The sequence below is a fragment of the Lipomyces japonicus genome, assembly GCF_038497905.1.
Source record: "Lipomyces japonicus strain CBS 7319 unplaced genomic scaffold V1514scaffold_49, whole genome shotgun sequence".
NCBI lineage: Eukaryota > Fungi > Ascomycota > Lipomycetes > Lipomycetales > Lipomycetaceae > Lipomyces > Lipomyces japonicus.
The window spans coordinates 37,673-53,285 of record NW_027117861.1 but is presented as its reverse complement, the minus strand read 5'-3'; the positions used below and the strand labels follow the sequence as shown (position 1 = coordinate 53,285).

Genomic DNA, 15,613 nt, shown 5'->3' with positions numbered 1-15,613 from the left:
TATTTAATTTACACGATAGGTGAGAGAGTAAATTAAGTTAAGCGGTGCTTAGGTAATAAATAAATTTATATTATATAATTACAGGAGGTCTAGTTAATTGGCCTGCACGCGGTGACGGACAATAAAAGTGTCGCCGCTGGACAACAACAGCTTGTCTCCCCAAGATGAGTTTGCCGGTAACGAATACAGGCAGCGGATGGCGTAGCGTAGTGCGGATGAGGTCGAAGATTGGTGGATTTGCGGAGCCCATTTTTGGTCGGCGGGCTCGGACGCATCGGCAGGCATGGCCGATATTCTGCGGAATGCGGGTGAGTTGTGAGCGGTTGCGGTTGCAGTTGCCGTAGCATTAGTATTATCATTAGTGGTGGTGTCATTGTCATTATCATTATCATTATCGTCATGGTTTTGAGCGGCGGCATTTCTGTAGTACAGGTCATCTTCATCTGACTCATGTGCGGCCGGCAACGCAGGATCGACTTCAGGCTGCGCCACATGCACTTCCAGCACGGCATAGTCATGATCTCGCGATGACCGCCTGGTTGTTGTAGTTCTGGCGGAGGGCAGAATCCTGCGAGTGCGCCTGCGGGACGGAATCGACCGGTAACGCGGGATGGCCCTGTCGTCGAGCGGCAGTGCCAGGTCACAGGCGGCCTGCAGGGCTATTGTCCAGTCCACGCACTCGTGAGCATCGGCACAGGCCAGCAAAAACTGATGGCCTTCAGCCCTGACCCGGATCACGTTTGGCTTTTTTTTGTAATCAGTGGCCAGGCCGACCTGGGCGTACTGCAGCGTGTAAGATTTAATCAGCCGCCGTTGTGATAACGGCGGCGGTGCGTGTGATGATGATGGTGATGATAAGGATGAAGACGCCGACAGTGACGACTGCTTGTAGATGTTGAGCTGTGTGTTGTTGAGCACGACGTCGACCGTGGTCCACGACCGCACTGATGCTACGTCGAGTGGGGTCACCATCTCGAGCTTGCGGGCAAACACGGCGGTGCGGACAATGGCGGGCGAATACGGCGGCAGTGATTCGCGACCTTCCTCATCACGAGGCGTGACAGGGAACCTCGGCAGTGGCAGCTGCAGCCTGTCATGATCATCGTCGTGGTCGTGGTCGTGGTCGTCGCCGAAGGTGTTGCCGTCCCTGTCTCGGTCGGGATGGTGGTGGTGGTGATACGGTGGCAGTGCCGGCGCAGACAACGTGCGATAGAACGGCAGGGCGGGCAGGTCGCGAGTCGGAGCCCAGCCCGGGTCAGACCCAGCCCTGGACCGGAACAGGAAAGCCATTGAGCAAGTTCAGAAGAGAAGCACGGTGGTTTTGTGGTCGTGGTGGGTTGGTTTTGTGGTCGTGGTTGTGGTCGTCGAAGGCTGGCTGAACCCCTCCCCCGGCCCAAATATATAAGTTACATAATACCGCTTATCCTGCGCCTCCGCGATGCCGCCCGGGCCGGCCGTGACGAGGGACGAAGGGAAGGACGAGTGACGTCAGCGGTTCGCTGCTGCTGACACGCCGGTTACGTAACAGCAGGGGCCGCCTGCTGTTTGGGCCAAAAACAATTTTGTTATCGCAACGGCCAAAGTGGATTTGGTTGCCGTTGACCGATACTTCATTGTTTACTTGTTTACCTGTCCGCCATGGACCACTCGGTCGCCATTCCGCTGCTCGTGCGTACCCCTCCCCCCCCCCTCCCTTGCAAAGAACGTTAAGCCGACTGTGCACCGGGAACTAACCTCGCATGCTTCGTTTTTTTTTTTTTTTTTTTTCTAGTCTGGCGCTGCTGCTGGCACCTGCACTGACCTCGTGTTTTTCCCCGTCGACACGGTCAAGACCCGGCTTCAGGCCAAAGGTGGCTTCTCGGCCAACGGTGGCTGGGCCGGCGTGTATCGTGGCGTTGGCAGTGCCATCGTGGGTTCTGCCCCCGGCGCAAGCTTGTTTTTTTTAACCTACGAATTCCTCAACACGAACCTGTACCCGCACCTGGCCAGCCGGCTCGACCACGACGACGCACTGGCCCGGCCGCTGACTCACATGCTGGCTGCGTCTGCTGGCGAGGTCGCGGCTTGCTCGGTTCGCGTGCCGACCGAGGTGGTCAAGCAGCGAGCCCAAGCTGCCATTCATCCGTCGTCCGCGGCTGCATTGAAGGCCGTGCTGCAGGCCGAGGGAGTGCGAGGCCTGTACCGGGGCTACGCCACCACGATCCTGCGTGAGATTCCGTTCACGGCAATCCAGTTCCCTTTATACGAGGCTCTGAAACGGGCCCGGGCCAGGGCCAGGACTCGAGATGGCAACCAAGTGCTTGCGCAGCCGTCGCCATTGGATGGCGCCTTGTGCGGGTCTGTCGCTGGCGGCGTGGCTGCAGCTCTCACGACCCCTCTGGACGTGCTCAAGACACGCATCATGCTGGCCCGCGATCCGGTGCCGGTGGCCGTCCTGGCAAGGCAGATTGCTGCCGACGAGGGACTGGCCGCATTCTTTCGCGGCGTTGGCCCGCGCACGTTATGGATCTCGGCTGGCGGTGCGGTCTTCCTCGGCGGGTATGAATCGACAAAAGCCTTGCTCACATCGTTTACATCGTCCGCGTCGCCATCATTATCACCATGACCTATCCATATCGCATTTTCCTCTTTTTTATTTTTTTTTGTTTATATATATTACATGTTACATTAATAGACTAGAAATTAATCACCATCACCCGACTACAGCTTCAACTTTGCTCGTTCCTGCTCGACCTGATCACATCCCGTTAGCAACTTGCAATGTACCATGGTATCACACCGTAACTCACGACTGTCTTGATCCTGGCAAGCGCAGGTCCTGCCGCATCAGCAGCGTTGCACGCGGCAGAAGTGTACGGAGGCTCAATCCTGACTTCATCCAACACGACAATTGCTACTCCGTCCCATCGTACCGGCAACCTGAACAAAAGAAGACAAAAAAATACCCAATTAAAAAAAAAAAACCTTGATCACAACGATAAGCAAATTCACTCACGTTTTATGTAGCGCATCAAACAATGCCTGTGCTCCAGCACTCACGCCCACGCCTCGACTTGCCTGATGCTGATTTGCTGCCCGAATGGCCTGTTCCAATCTAGCTGTGATTGTTGCCAAGTTCACCGGCTCGACCGTCGGCAGCGCTGGTGATGGCTGCTGCACAGGCTTGCCCACGACCGCAATGTCCTTAATAAACCCAACTTTCAGCACTCGAAACTCGAACCGACTGGTATGCACGGTTACCGTGTTAGTTTGAGTGCAATAAGCATACACGGTACCGCTCACTCGCTCATCCAGCACGGTCGTCACCACCACGTTCACTCCAACCACCCATTCGGTCGACGGCGACGATGACGGTGACCATTGCTGCCGTCCTGGCCGGTTGCCAGTGGCAATTGCATTACCACTGCCTGTAGACGAATTCCAATTGGTCCTCCGGGCGTCGTTCGACATTTGATTCGCTCCGTTATTTTTATCTCTTTGCACCTGGCCCGCCGCCCCCGTCGCGACAAGATAATTCGACCAAAACCAAATCCAAGACCGAGTTTTTAAATTTTTTTTATACTTTTGCTGAAACCAAACCTTATTATTATTATTATTATTATACATCAAGCACAAAAACATAAATCGTGTTTAACCACAACCAAGTTCGCACGACCGTAATTTCATTATGGACAACGGTGACGAAGAAGAAGAAGAATTGCGGAATTTCTTGCCCGCTTCTTTTGGCAAGAAAGAACAAGAAAATAATTTTGAACACCGTTACGATCAATGTCGGCGTGAATTCTTGCCTCCGCAGCATCATGAACACAACTCAGACGAATCTGATGATGATGATGACGACGACATTTCTTTGTTACCGTTAACTCATCAATTTACTATCAAGCAACATGCAAAAACCGTGTCAGCGCTGGACGTTGATCCGGCTGGCACGAGATTACTATCAGGTTCATACGACTATCATTTAAACCTGTACGATTTCGCGTCCATGTCATTATCATCACTCTCCCCATTCCGATCGTTCGAACCTGCCGACGCTCATTTGATTCATGCCGCAAAATTTTCTCCATCTGGTGATGCCATCCTTGTCATCACCGGCTCAAGCCAGGCCAAGGTTTTCTCTCGTGATGGCAAGGACGAGCGCGAATTCGTGCGAGGCGACATGTACCTGACCGACATGCACAACACGTCCGGTCACGTTGCAGAGTTGACGTCGGCCGCGTGGTGCCCCTGGGATCGCAACCTCTTTGTGACCTCGTCGGCAGACTCGACCGTGCGCGTGTGGGATCAATCCGTGCGCCGCCGCCACCGTGACCTCATCGTTTACAAGTCCAAAACCGGTCGGGCGAATTTGGGGTTGCTGGGGAAGCCCAAGGTCACGGCTGTGGCATGGCAGGAATCGTCGCAAGCACGCACGATCGTGGCCGCCACTGACGATGGCGCGTTATCGTATTGGCCCGTTACCGGCCCGTTATCTCGGCCGGCCGGCCAGGTCGCTGCCGCGCACGAACCAGGCACCTGGACGTCAGGCGTGACGTGCGGTGCTGACGGCACGACCGTGCTGACCCGTGGTGGCGACCACTCCGTCAAGCTTTGGGACACGAGAAATTTTTCGCGGCCGGTGTTGGTCAGGACCGGCTTGCGCAATCAATTCCAGGAGACCGACGTGTCATTCGGGCCCGACGAACGGTTTATCGTCACCGGCACGTCAGCCACGCCTCAATCGCCGGGTCAGGTTCACGTGCTGGACAAGACCGACCTGTCCACCATCACGACCGTGGACGCGCCGTCGCCGTCTTCTTCGGTCGTGCGCACGGCATGGCACGCAAAGTTGAACCAAATCTTTGCCTCCACGTCATCCGGTGAAGTTCTCGCGTTGTTTTCGCGTGAGTTATCAAGCCGAGGTGCAAAATTGGTGGTCGAACGGGCGGCAAAGGTCAAGCATGTGGATGACGACGTGACTGCAAACGTGGACATGTCCGCAGTGGTCGGTTCGGATCATGGCAATCGAAGACCACACCATCAACAGAATGGTACTGGTGTGACAGGATCATCACGACAGAAAACCAAAAATGATGATCGCAGGGATCCGGTAAAGACTCGCGCGCCCGAATTACCTTACACGGGGATTTTTGCCAGGAATAATCCTGACGAGCAACATATTAAGCAAAACGTGGCAATTCAAGGTCTAACTGAAGATCCCAGGGACGCGTTACTCAAATATGCCAAAAAGGCTGAGGAAGAGCCAATTTTTTTCAAGGTTTATAAAAAAAATCAACCCAAACCGATCTTTGCTGAGCCGGAGGATGACGATGAAGATGATAAAAATGATGATGATGATAAAAAAAATTACAAAAGGTTACGACGACGATAAACTTGTCAACTATATAAATTCTAAAATGTAAGATACAACGTGCACATCATGGAAGGACCAGTGTAAATGCCAAACCAAAAGATCACGTTGCCCAAGACCTTGCGGTCACGCAAAAATCGGGTCTTTGATAACCTAACCAATGGCAATTGGCACATTTGCAAGATCAACAGGTAGCCTCGCAATTTTCTGAAAATTATAAACATGACTAACTCATGCACGATGGATGACAACACGAACGTTAATATCGTGGCCGAACTTTTTGATACCTGCAACGCCGAAATGCTTGAATGATACACATGCCTGAACAAGAATTGGTGCACGGGCACGTTCCAGTCCCTGGCGAATTGATCCCATTGCACTGAATTCCACCATGCACCATAAAACTGTCGATCCGCAAACCAGGTTAGTTCAGCCAACGCGTTCAAGATTGAATCCCAAATCAAGTACCATGTAAGCAAATACATTAAAATAAAGGGGAACAGCAAGTCCAATATCAAAAACGGATAAGCTGCTAACTTGTCTAAAAACGGTAACGTGCGTAATTGCAACGCATGCATGACGATGGGGTAAAAAAATTGCTCGGCCAATAAAATCATGAGAAAGAAAACACCAAAGATGGCACATAGTTTTTTAGCCACGTATCGCCATCGGATCTTGTCCGTGCGAGGATATTCCAATTCGTAAACTAACGTGGGCATCATCATGTAGTCGAAAAAATTCGCCGTGGTTACATTGGCCGGATATTTTGACAAGTGATTTAACGGTGATTGCAACTCAGCATTGCAAAACTTGATTTCGTCCAAGATCTTGCTCTTTTGTAACATAACGTCGTCGTCGTCGTTGTTAACGGTGTTAACGGTCGATGACTGCCTATCCAATTCACGATACAATCCAGCCAATGCGGATTCAAACTTTATCAAGTCATTCCTGACCGTGGACAAGTAACCGCAAAAGAATCCGTAGGAGTGCTGCTTCATGAGCAGCACCAACGCGTGCATGGTCAAGAAAACCCTGCCGATCCACGGGTAATTCCGATTCATGGGCCACCATACCGCCACCATGAAAAACCCGGCTTCGTACACGGATTGCACGACCCATCCGGTCACATGCCAGGACAGCCAGCCACGCATGACCGCATGCTGCACGATCACGTTGGGGAAACACAGCACGAACAATACAAAATCCGTGACAGCAATCTTGAACAGGTCCCTGGTCAACATGCGCAGCACGTGCGTGTCCAGCACGTAGCCGGTATGCCGCACGTTTTCGCAGGCAGTCTTGAAAAACAACAGAAACGTGCCCAGCCAAAATAACGTGTAAAAGCCAGAAAAGACTGAGCCGCGGGAAGCTTCAGAGTCAAGAATTGTCGCCCGTGGTTGAAACTTGAGATCCTTGAATCGTGGCCTCTTGAACTGCCGCTGCTGTAGATCATTATTTTCATTAAGAGTAGAATCTATGGCAGCAGTTGTAGTTGTAGTTGTAGTCGTTGTTGTTGTTGTCCTTGTCAGTGATGATGACGCAGATGGGATCGGTAATGAAGGGTGGAGCCCAGCGTGCAATGATGACACGTGTCGGCCTTGATATGACGGTCTGCGCTCGCGAAATATGCGCAAGTTTTCAAAATCAGTCGGCGTGTCAATGCCAGAGGATTGCGTTTGCGTTGTTGAAAGTGACGATGCGGTCGACGTGCCTGAATCGGCCATGATTGACCCCCTATATATGTGATCCGATTTCACTAAAAAAATTAAAACAAAAAAAGGAAATGTCCTCGGCAATTTATTGGACTACTGATTTAGTAACCATGGCCACACAAAGGTTGTGGGAGGACAACTGGCCGGTGCTAATAATATGAGTATGGATATATCCATCCAATCGATCCATATTTATCGCATGCCTGTGCTAATTTAATTCCCCGCAAAACCGTGCCACGGATAAAGAGTAACCGTCACAGCGTTGGCAGCACAAGGGTTTGCTCTCTATAAATTCGGCGTGCCCGACGCAGTCTACCGGGGTCTTTTTTTTTTTTTTTTTTTTATCACAAAAACAGCGGGTTTTGTTGGGCCATGCTCGGACTATAGAATTGATTGATTTCATTTATATATATATATATATATATATATATATATATCAGTAACGGACCGTGGGCCAGCAAAGGCACGTCATACTTTTTTGGAGTATGACTTGCTCATGTGAACTGCGCAAGAGAGATTAATGGTTATTGCTGGGCACCTGGTGGGGACTACTTGAAGTCTGAGCTATTGGGAATCAGTTCGACCAACAAAAAAACGTTTGCAAGTTCACTGCATTTATTTGTATTGGAGTATTTTTATTGTAAAGAAACATGAATAAATTATTATTGCTTATTGCATGAGTATAGTTAGTGGTTCGATTTTCTATGTCCCCGACAGACGTTAAATTTAGATGTCTTTCTTGCTATAAGTACGTTTTTTAAATTTGTCTGGCTCCGTCCATGACAACCATTCATTGTCAGCAAAGCGACGTGCGATAGATGAATGGCTAGTCTTAATAGTTTGGAGGAAGCAGCACCTTAACTTATGATGGCAGAAGATCGTAAACAAGTGCCAACATGATTTTGTTGAGAAATGTCGTTTCGAACGCTCTATATTGGTCTCGCTCGGCTTGACTGGCCAGATAACTTGGTAAATTGAACATAAAAAGGGCGTATATTCGGATGTGCCTTTTCAAGCATAATTAGAACGAGTAGTATCGTTTTTATCATGACTGTTTCGGAGTTGGGCTCAAACTTGTACGTTGTCAAATATCGGTCACGAAGTTACGAATTCCGCAGGTGTGTCAAACCTGCCCTCCAAGACACGCCTGCTATCGACACTGTGCAAAATATGATGCGCAGTCTTGGCCGTCGGGCATCACTTTGACTGACCGACGCAAATGCGAATGGGCGGCTTCGTTTCCATGACGACGCACGTCGAATCCTCTGCATTACAATCGACAAATATACGCTATAATTTTTTGATTGTAAGACCTAAATCAAAACTATTCTTCTATAGCTCACTTGATTTTGAAGTTTTGCATAAATTTGTAATTCGTTTTTATTTTGAGCCTCGTTTGATGGAGAAATTAAGACAAGTTCATGTTTGGTTAACCAAATAATATGGTGAAGTATGGGTAGGTATCTAACCCCGTAGCAACAGAAAACGTTCACTGGTAATGAAAATTAAAACAATATATGCAGCAAATTTGCACGCTAACAATGTTAGTACAAATGATCAACACATCAACGTGCCGCAAACTCATTATAATGACTACTGCAACTACCAGGATCCCATTGACAGCAACTGTGACGTAGCAGCAGGGTCGGAGGATGGCGATGGGGTCATGGTGTACGTGTGTGTTTTTAGAGGGAAATAATCAGTGTTAATGATAAATAATGATAGTAATAATAATGATAACTGTCCTCCGAAAATATGTATCCCCCCTCCTTCCTCCTCCTCTCCTCCAAACCTTCTCCTGCGTCCTGGTTAGCAGTCGCGCAGGTCGGCTCTCTAAGGTTACCCGCACAGGATTGTTGGCATAGGCTTAGTCGGGGCGTATCGGCAGGGCTATTACGTTACAGCAACGGTCAGAACGAAACTCGGGTTGATAGTTAATGAAGATGAATGGCTATTAGATAAGTATGAGAAGTCTACTAAGCGTGACCCTGACTGGACCTTGTATGCTTGCAGTGGTCGAATTGCCTGAAGATAACTGGGACAACATGGAAGGCAGAATCTGACTCAAGGGTTCATGGTGGAAAAGTGGTTTACTTCCACATTGGTTAATGGTCATTGGTTAATGGTGAGTTTCGCAAGATGTTCGGCACACGAAGATGCGTTGAGCACTAGAGATAGGTAGCAGCTTTTTTTAATCGTTGATGCCTTCAGCTTCTTTCGGATGTATGAAGAATTTGCTGCCGCTTAAGATCTCGTACGAAGGTGTAATGTAAGCGGTATTGCAATCTACAACTTTCACAGTTGGATCGCTCTAAATTTACCTTTTTAGTCAAAGACCATGCCCAAATGTAGCAAAAACCTGCAGGTCCTGTAAAGTACGTTTTTAGATATCGAATATCGAATCCGGAATGAGAGGTTCATGGTTAATCTTCAGTTTGTTGTATGATTGAAGTCTGTCTACGGCAGGTTTTTGTTTATCTCGAAAGCCATGTAGTTCAGTGGCCTCAACGTTATTTGAAAGACGTTGCTTTAGGACATGACATTTATGGCCTGTTCCACAATACCTGCCGCATAATTGACTTTAAATCACAAACTCGGTCTTCTCTAAAACTTGAATAGTCGATTGTCGTTCATAGTAGCCAAAGATTGGCAATCCCCGTAAGCTGTTCATCGGCCCGGCTTTGGCGCTGCATACCACCATCTCGAAACTCATAGGGTACCTTGCTTTTTGATGCCCCATCTTAAATTAGACTTGTTAAAGTAGACAGATGATGCGACTACGGGCCGTGCAGAAAAATGCATTCCATGAACTGAGCATTGGATTTAGTGTAAACTTGGTATATATATATATATATATATATTTGGATGTTCAGTGTATTAGTTGGTGTCAATTAGTGTGCTGTAAAAAATAACTATATGCAAAGTCTGACTAAGCCATGACTGGGAAGTTCAATTTAACGAAATTTGACGATGTAAAATCACGCGTCCTCTTATCGTTCGGTGCCATACCCGTCACGATGCAGATCCGGGTCATTACTCGATCACAGGTCATAAGCCCGCCTTGGCCGGCTCAGGCATGGCATGCCAGGACTATCATGTCTTGCACACGACTCAGCTCCTCCCGGCGGTTTTCTTCAAAACCTAACGACCATCATGATTCGGCTTCATCTTCGTCGTCCTCACCATCCACCGAAAGTTCTCATGACCACCACACTCACACTCATTCGCAGCCACAGTCTTCCCATTTTCATTTGCCATTTCATTCGCATACTCACACTCACGACACGACATTGCTGCTGTCCAAGGACGTGACCGATCCTGCCGTCCGCATCACGAAAATAGGTTTATGGGTTAACCTCGGAATGGCCCTGGCAAAAGGCATAGGCGGCTACGTTTTTAATTCCAAATCACTTATGGCCGACGCCGGTCATGCGCTATCTGACCTGCTGTCTGACTTTCTCACTTTGGCTACTGTCAGGGTGGCCACTCGGGCACCGACAGCTCGGTTCCCGAACGGGTTTGGCAAAGTTGAAGCACTGGGTTCGCTAGGCGTATCTGCCATGCTTGTTCTTGCTGGCGTCGGCATGGGCGTTAGCGCTGCTGAATCTTTATACACACATTTTTTTACAATGGAATCCATCATCGACAACGCAGCTGCTGCAGCTGCAGCTGCTACCGGCCATCATGGTCACGCCCACGACGAGTCATGGCTGCATTCGTTACTGGCACATTCGCATTCAAATATTGACGGCCCGCCAAATATTCACGCAGCTTGGCTGGCGGCTGGCAGCATCGCAATCAAGGAATGGCTTTTCCAAGCCACCATGAAGATTGCTAACGACAAGCAGTCAACCGTGCTGGTCGCCAACGCATGGCATCACCGGGTGGATTGCCTGACATCTGTGGTTGCGTTGACAGCCATAACTGGCTCGCACCTGTGCCATTGGGATTGGCTCGATCCTGCAGGTGGCTTACTCGTGTCCGGCGTGATTTTGCAAGCCGGAGTCAGCTCGGCAAGACAGGCAGTGGCGGAATTAATCGATCAAGCCGCATCTCAGGACATTCTCGACTCTGCACGTGATGCTGCCACTGACGCGGTTTCGGACACGGTCGACACGGTCGTGAGCGCAACCAACGACAGCATTACGGCTCAAGTTTTGGACGTCAGGGCAATCAAATCAGGGCCGGTCGTGTCAGTTGCGGTCGACCTGCGCGTGGGCGCCGGCTCTGACGAATCTACTGCCAGCAGCGGAGTAAGCCTTGAGCAGGCAAATCGGCTGGCAGCTAACGTTAGGAATGCGGTCGCAAGCCAAGTCAGCGCGGCCAGGTTAATCACCGTTCGCACGTTTGACCAACACGAGCGCGACGTTAGTTACTGGGTGGACAAGAGCCAGAAATGATTAATAGAATTGGAGTATATTTTTTTTTTAAATCCGTATTATAGAACAATATATAGTTTTCAAGCATTAGACCCTAGTTAGTAAGCGTTGTGGCTGGTGTGGCTTATGTATGGCTAGTGATGCTTGAAATTCGCCGCAACAATTAATATATTTGGCCTTTCCACGCTTGTCATCCACCAATTTCTCCGTTTCATCACCAGCCAGCTAATAAATTTGCACTTTGGACATACACTTTGGACATACACTTTGGACATATCTAATACACATTTAGATATATATATATATAGTATAAATTTTCATAATGCTGAAGTGGGTTCAATCTGGGTAAGTAATTCTGGTTGGTTTTGAGCAAACTGATACCATGCATGATGTAATTGCGGGTGGGGTTTGGTTTGATTGTTTTCTAATCGTGATCTTTTCTTTTGCAGGTTATCTGCCGTGGCTGGAACTGCAGAGCCAATTTACGGGCCTGATGCCCTGCAATCTGTTACTACTGGATTGACGCCCGAAACCGCGTTTGGTGAATTAACAAGGCAAGATTTGGAATGGCGCAGCCTGCCATACACGAACGTTGAGACCCAGACTTTTTACTTGACCACCGTCACCGGCCATGTCGTGTTTGTGCAAGTCATTTTGTCCAACATTGCAGGCTTGCACACGACCGCACAGTTCACCTGCCGCGTGTATCACCCGGACAACGCTGAAGATCGGGTATGGACGTCCACGCACCTGGAAAATTTCAAGGTCGGTGCCGATAAGACATCGTTCACGGCCGACAAGTTATCGATTGACCTGTCTGAGGATCTGAACACGTACAAGATTAAGTCCGAAGTTAACGACAAGTCACTTGTTGACATTGTTATCGTGCGCGAGGCACCCGGGTTCAAGATCGGCAAGAACGGCACGACCAACTTTGGCACGGACCCAAAGAACCCATGGGGCTCCATGCGCCATGTGTTTTGGCCCCGTGCTACCGTGGCCGGCACAATCGTATCCAACGGTCATTTAATTGAAGTGTCCGGCAACGCAATGTACGTGATGGCACTGCAAGGCATGAAGCCGCATCACGCTGCAGCAAGATGGAACTTTGTCAATTTCCAAGGTCCCACCACGTCCGCGGTGTTGATGGAATTCACCACGCCGCCGTCTTATGGCTCTCAAGTTGTTAACGTGGGCGCGGTCGTCCGCAAGGATCAATTATTGGCCGCCACGATCGTGAACACGGCCGAGCACACGAAAGTCAAGTCTGATGATGCCAATGGCTGGCCCGAACCGCTCGAAGTCAAGTTTACATGGTCTGGCGTGCAACCTGAAAGCTTAACTCCTTTGCAAGCCACGTTGGAAGGCGCGATCCCTAATTTGGTCGAACGAGTCGACGTCATGTCCGAGATCCCCGCGTTTGTCAAAAAAGTTGTCGCCGGTGTGGCAGGCACGAAACCGTACATTTACCAGTATTCAAATCCAGCTTCAATTAAGGTAAAGTTTGGTGATGAGGAATACGAAGAGGCTGGCCATTTGTACTCTGAGGCAACCTTTATCTCATAAATAATATGAATCTTTTTTTTATTTATTGCCTGACCATGACCACGTCAATGTTGTTTGTCGTTTTTGGAATTGATGTCCTTAGTTTTGTATGGCATTTCTAATTTCGTCTTTTGTTTGTCTAATTTTTTTTATTTTTATTTATATATTTTTTTTTCTATTTTTCTTTTTTTTTGTCTTGTTCATGTATTGCTAGAAACATTCCGATTTTTTTAATACGTTAATTGAGTGCTTGTCAGTTTTGTTTTACAAAAGAAAAAAGAAAAAGAGTTATTATGAATTAAATCGGGTTTTACAATAATAAATACACCAAATGAATATATATATCTTACACAATTTAAGCTGTTTATTCTTATTCTTCTTCTTCAGCAGCAGCAGCAACGGCAGCATGGTTCATTTCCATGTCTTCCATCGCAAGCTGACTGTTGTTTTTTTGCCGCTCGATTTCCAGGTCACATTCGACTTCCTTGACTCTGTCCTTCAACTTTGTGACCTTGACCTGTAATTTTTTAATATACTCGATCGCGAGCTCGACCGTGTTGGCTTTCGAAGCCTGCTGCGGCATGTCCATTCTCCGGTCCGGCTTGCTCTCGCCTGCACCATCACATTCGACCTCGCCTGTACCGTCATCATCATCCAAATACGCCACATTCGTGTTTGCGACTAATAACTGGTTCAATTCTGCTAGCGCATTATTAATGCGATTCCGTCTGCCTTGTTCAGCAATCTTGTGTGACGTGCGTTTGGATGTTAAATTGATGCTTAACTGTTCCGGGTACGTCAACCCAAGTTGCGAGTGCTTGCCCTCCACAATGTTTTGATAGTTTGATTTCGACGCCAGCAATGCGGTCACGGTGGATTCCATGCCGTCCGGCAGTAGCGGTCGCAAGCTCGGTGACGCTCTGGGCTTGATTGTTGGTGACGGCGATGCGATCGACACGACGCTGCCCGACCGTGATCGCGCCAATGTGGGCTTAATGGCCCGCTTGGCTAGCTCGTCCTGCGGTGCCAACGCAGGAGATGTTATTGACAAGGACGACGACGACGATGAAGATGGCAATTGCACGTCATTGCGTCTCATCACAACTGACGCTGCTCTGGTGCGGACCGTTTCAATTACCGCGTCGGCGTCCTGCGTCGACGGTACGTCTTTGCTGACTGCATGGCCATTCTTGAGATTCATTAAAGTCGCTGGCGTGACCGGTTGTAACCGTATCGGCTGCGCCGCGTTAGCAGCGACAGCAGAAGCAGCTGCTATTGCTGCTTCAATATCAGAACCAATCGGAGTTTTAAATGTCGGCATTGGTGGAGGCGCCATGCTAGATTCCGGCAAAGCTAACAATGGCTCCGGTGATGACACGTCCGCGCCGGTGACCGCCGTCATGGCCCGTCGCTTGGACGACCGTTGCTGTGATGGCGGCGACAATGATAATTTGCTGGTACTCGTGACGCTGCCCGACAGGGCTCGCACGCTTGGCGACGACGAAGTGGCCGCGATTGGTGTGGCAAAAGCTCCGGCCGGCCTGCGGCGAAGCTTGGCTGCTTGTTGCGCACCCTGCATGTCTGCCTGTTGTGGTGAAGTCGCCGATATCACTGGGAAGGGGTATGGTTGTGCTTCCAGGGCAGGCGAGGTCAATGGACTGAAATACGTTGCGGATGGGTAGGCAAAGTCCTTGCCCATGTGCATGGGAGTGTCGAGTGGTGTTACTGCGGGTGATAGTAACGGCGTGAACATCATCTAAATAACGTGTTAAGCTGTCATTCATAGTTAAAGCAAAAAAAAAAAAAAAACTGTAAATTTACCTCCTCGCGGATAGCATACGGGTCAATAAGACCACTTGGAGACCGGAACACGCTGTTATTTATGAGATTATTATTATTATTTTTATTATGGTTGTTGTTGTTATTAAGATTTGCATGATTGCCATTGCCGCCAACAAATTCCAATGAATTTGGCGTTGGCGGAATGATTGCACTGCTGCTGCTGCCGTCGTGTATCGTGCTCGTTTTGGCGCTGATAACATGGCCTGGGATTAATGGTGGTTCTTCCTGAACCAGTTGTTTTTGTTGTTGCTGATGCTGTTCATGGTGATAGTTGTGTTGTTGATGATCATGATTCGCGTGTTGTTCTTGTTGTTGCTGCTGTTGTTGCTGGCCATGGCTGTTGTGAAGCTGGGACGTAAACGCATCAAAGTCATGGTTCAGGTGAGATTCAAACTTGCCAAGCATGTTCCTGGTAGCGTCATCATCATAGCCAAACGTGGACAGGTCAAGTTGCAACTCCGAAAAATCAACAAACGAGCCAAATTCAGAAGCACCATGCTGGTGTTGTTGCTGGTCATGGTCCTGATCCTGATCAAGATGATGGTGACCTCCATCATGATAATGCTCCTGTGAGGCCATTGAGGGACCCTGGCGTCCAAGTTCCGCACTTATTTTTGCTTAAAAGAAAAACAAAAAGTAAAATTGGCAAATCAAAATAATCTGTAAATCGTGAATCGTAACTTTTTTGGGTGAAAAAATTGAGGACGTGGTTCCATACTCTGGGTTGTAAGTTTAATGACCCACACAATATTGTACCTTTTTTTTTTTTTCAATTTAGCGCGGGC

General features: G+C 48.8%; 8 protein-coding genes across 8 annotated transcripts; 4 read left to right on the top strand and 4 right to left on the bottom strand.

The window, feature by feature from the left end:
- Positions 1 to 12: 12 nt before the first annotated feature.
- Positions 13 to 1,364, bottom strand: V1514DRAFT_336446 (uncharacterized protein). Its single transcript, XM_066928538.1, has one exon. The coding sequence runs from the start codon at positions 1,288 to 1,290 to the stop codon at positions 94 to 96; it is 1,197 nt and encodes a 398-aa protein (XP_066781475.1). The 5' UTR covers positions 1,291 to 1,364; the 3' UTR covers positions 13 to 93.
- Positions 1,365 to 1,445: 81 nt separating this feature from the next.
- V1514DRAFT_167386 (mitochondrial carrier) lies at positions 1,446 to 2,930 on the top strand. Its single transcript, XM_066924551.1, has 2 exons — positions 1,446 to 1,668; positions 1,772 to 2,930. The coding sequence occupies exons 1-2, from the start codon at positions 1,639 to 1,641 to the stop codon at positions 2,603 to 2,605; spliced, it is 864 nt and encodes a 287-aa protein (XP_066781474.1). The 5' UTR covers positions 1,446 to 1,638; the 3' UTR covers positions 2,606 to 2,930.
- Positions 2,616 to 3,503, bottom strand: V1514DRAFT_336444 (anticodon-binding domain-containing protein). The gene is made up of 3 exons (XM_066928537.1): positions 2,996 to 3,503; positions 2,790 to 2,919; positions 2,616 to 2,733 (listed from the first exon to the last, which is right to left on the bottom strand). The coding sequence occupies exons 1-3, from the start codon at positions 3,448 to 3,450 to the stop codon at positions 2,701 to 2,703; spliced, it is 618 nt and encodes a 205-aa protein (XP_066781473.1). The 5' UTR covers positions 3,451 to 3,503; the 3' UTR covers positions 2,616 to 2,700.
- Positions 3,504 to 3,537: 34 nt separating this feature from the next.
- On the top strand, positions 3,538 to 5,490 carry V1514DRAFT_167371 (WD40-repeat-containing domain protein). Its single transcript, XM_066924550.1, has one exon. The coding sequence runs from the start codon at positions 3,668 to 3,670 to the stop codon at positions 5,369 to 5,371; it is 1,704 nt and encodes a 567-aa protein (XP_066781472.1). The 5' UTR covers positions 3,538 to 3,667; the 3' UTR covers positions 5,372 to 5,490.
- V1514DRAFT_336438 (MBOAT, membrane-bound O-acyltransferase family-domain-containing protein) lies at positions 5,198 to 7,230 on the bottom strand. Its single transcript, XM_066928536.1, has one exon. It carries the CDS (start codon positions 7,072 to 7,074, stop codon positions 5,392 to 5,394), a length of 1,683 nt encoding a protein of 560 aa, XP_066781471.1. The 5' UTR covers positions 7,075 to 7,230; the 3' UTR covers positions 5,198 to 5,391.
- Positions 7,231 to 9,990: 2,760 nt separating this feature from the next.
- On the top strand, positions 9,991 to 11,531 carry V1514DRAFT_336432 (cation efflux family-domain-containing protein). Its single transcript, XM_066928535.1, has one exon. It carries the CDS (start codon positions 9,999 to 10,001, stop codon positions 11,460 to 11,462), a length of 1,464 nt encoding a protein of 487 aa, XP_066781470.1. The 5' UTR covers positions 9,991 to 9,998; the 3' UTR covers positions 11,463 to 11,531.
- Positions 11,532 to 11,641: 110 nt separating this feature from the next.
- V1514DRAFT_336430 (oxidative stress survival, Svf1-like protein) lies at positions 11,642 to 13,340 on the top strand. The gene is made up of 2 exons (XM_066928534.1): positions 11,642 to 11,786; positions 11,891 to 13,340. Exons 1-2 carry the CDS (start codon positions 11,764 to 11,766, stop codon positions 13,005 to 13,007), a joined length of 1,140 nt encoding a protein of 379 aa, XP_066781469.1. The 5' UTR covers positions 11,642 to 11,763; the 3' UTR covers positions 13,008 to 13,340.
- On the bottom strand, positions 13,262 to 15,580 carry V1514DRAFT_369487 (uncharacterized protein). Its single transcript, XM_066929947.1, has 2 exons — positions 14,808 to 15,580; positions 13,262 to 14,742 (listed from the first exon to the last, which is right to left on the bottom strand). The coding sequence occupies exons 1-2, from the start codon at positions 15,405 to 15,407 to the stop codon at positions 13,357 to 13,359; spliced, it is 1,986 nt and encodes a 661-aa protein (XP_066781468.1). The 5' UTR covers positions 15,408 to 15,580; the 3' UTR covers positions 13,262 to 13,356.
- Positions 15,581 to 15,613: the final 33 nt, after the last annotated feature.

Excerpts from the sequence above, each read along its gene's own strand:
- V1514DRAFT_369487 (XM_066929947.1), bottom strand. The coding sequence starts at position 15,407 with ATGGCCTCACAGGAGCATTATCATGATGGAGGTCACCATCATCTTGAT. Across the intron at positions 14,743-14,807 it reads CGTATGCTATCCGCGAGGAG|ATGATGTTCACGCCGTTACT; the intron begins GTAAATTTACAG and ends CACGTTATTTAG.
- V1514DRAFT_336438 (XM_066928536.1), bottom strand. The coding sequence starts at position 7,074 with ATGGCCGATTCAGGCACGTCGACCGCATCGTCACTTTCAACAACGCAA.
- V1514DRAFT_336432 (XM_066928535.1), top strand. The coding sequence starts at position 9,999 with ATGACTGGGAAGTTCAATTTAACGAAATTTGACGATGTAAAATCACGC.
- V1514DRAFT_167371 (XM_066924550.1), top strand. The coding sequence starts at position 3,668 with ATGGACAACGGTGACGAAGAAGAAGAAGAATTGCGGAATTTCTTGCCC.
- V1514DRAFT_336444 (XM_066928537.1), bottom strand. The coding sequence starts at position 3,450 with ATGTCGAACGACGCCCGGAGGACCAATTGGAATTCGTCTACAGGCAGT. Across the intron at positions 2,920-2,995 it reads TTTGATGCGCTACATAAAAC|GTTGCCGGTACGATGGGACG; the intron begins GTGAGTGAATTT and ends TCTTTTGTTCAG. Across the intron at positions 2,734-2,789 it reads TTGCCAGGATCAAGACAGTC|GTCGAGCAGGAACGAGCAAA; the intron begins GTGAGTTACGGT and ends GGATGTGATCAG.
- V1514DRAFT_336430 (XM_066928534.1), top strand. The coding sequence starts at position 11,764 with ATGCTGAAGTGGGTTCAATCTGG. Across the intron at positions 11,787-11,890 it reads CTGAAGTGGGTTCAATCTGG|GTTATCTGCCGTGGCTGGAA; the intron begins GTAAGTAATTCT and ends TTTCTTTTGCAG.
- V1514DRAFT_336446 (XM_066928538.1), bottom strand. The coding sequence starts at position 1,290 with ATGGCTTTCCTGTTCCGGTCCAGGGCTGGGTCTGACCCGGGCTGGGCT.
- V1514DRAFT_167386 (XM_066924551.1), top strand. The coding sequence starts at position 1,639 with ATGGACCACTCGGTCGCCATTCCGCTGCTC. Across the intron at positions 1,669-1,771 it reads CGGTCGCCATTCCGCTGCTC|TCTGGCGCTGCTGCTGGCAC; the intron begins GTGCGTACCCCT and ends TTTTTTTTCTAG.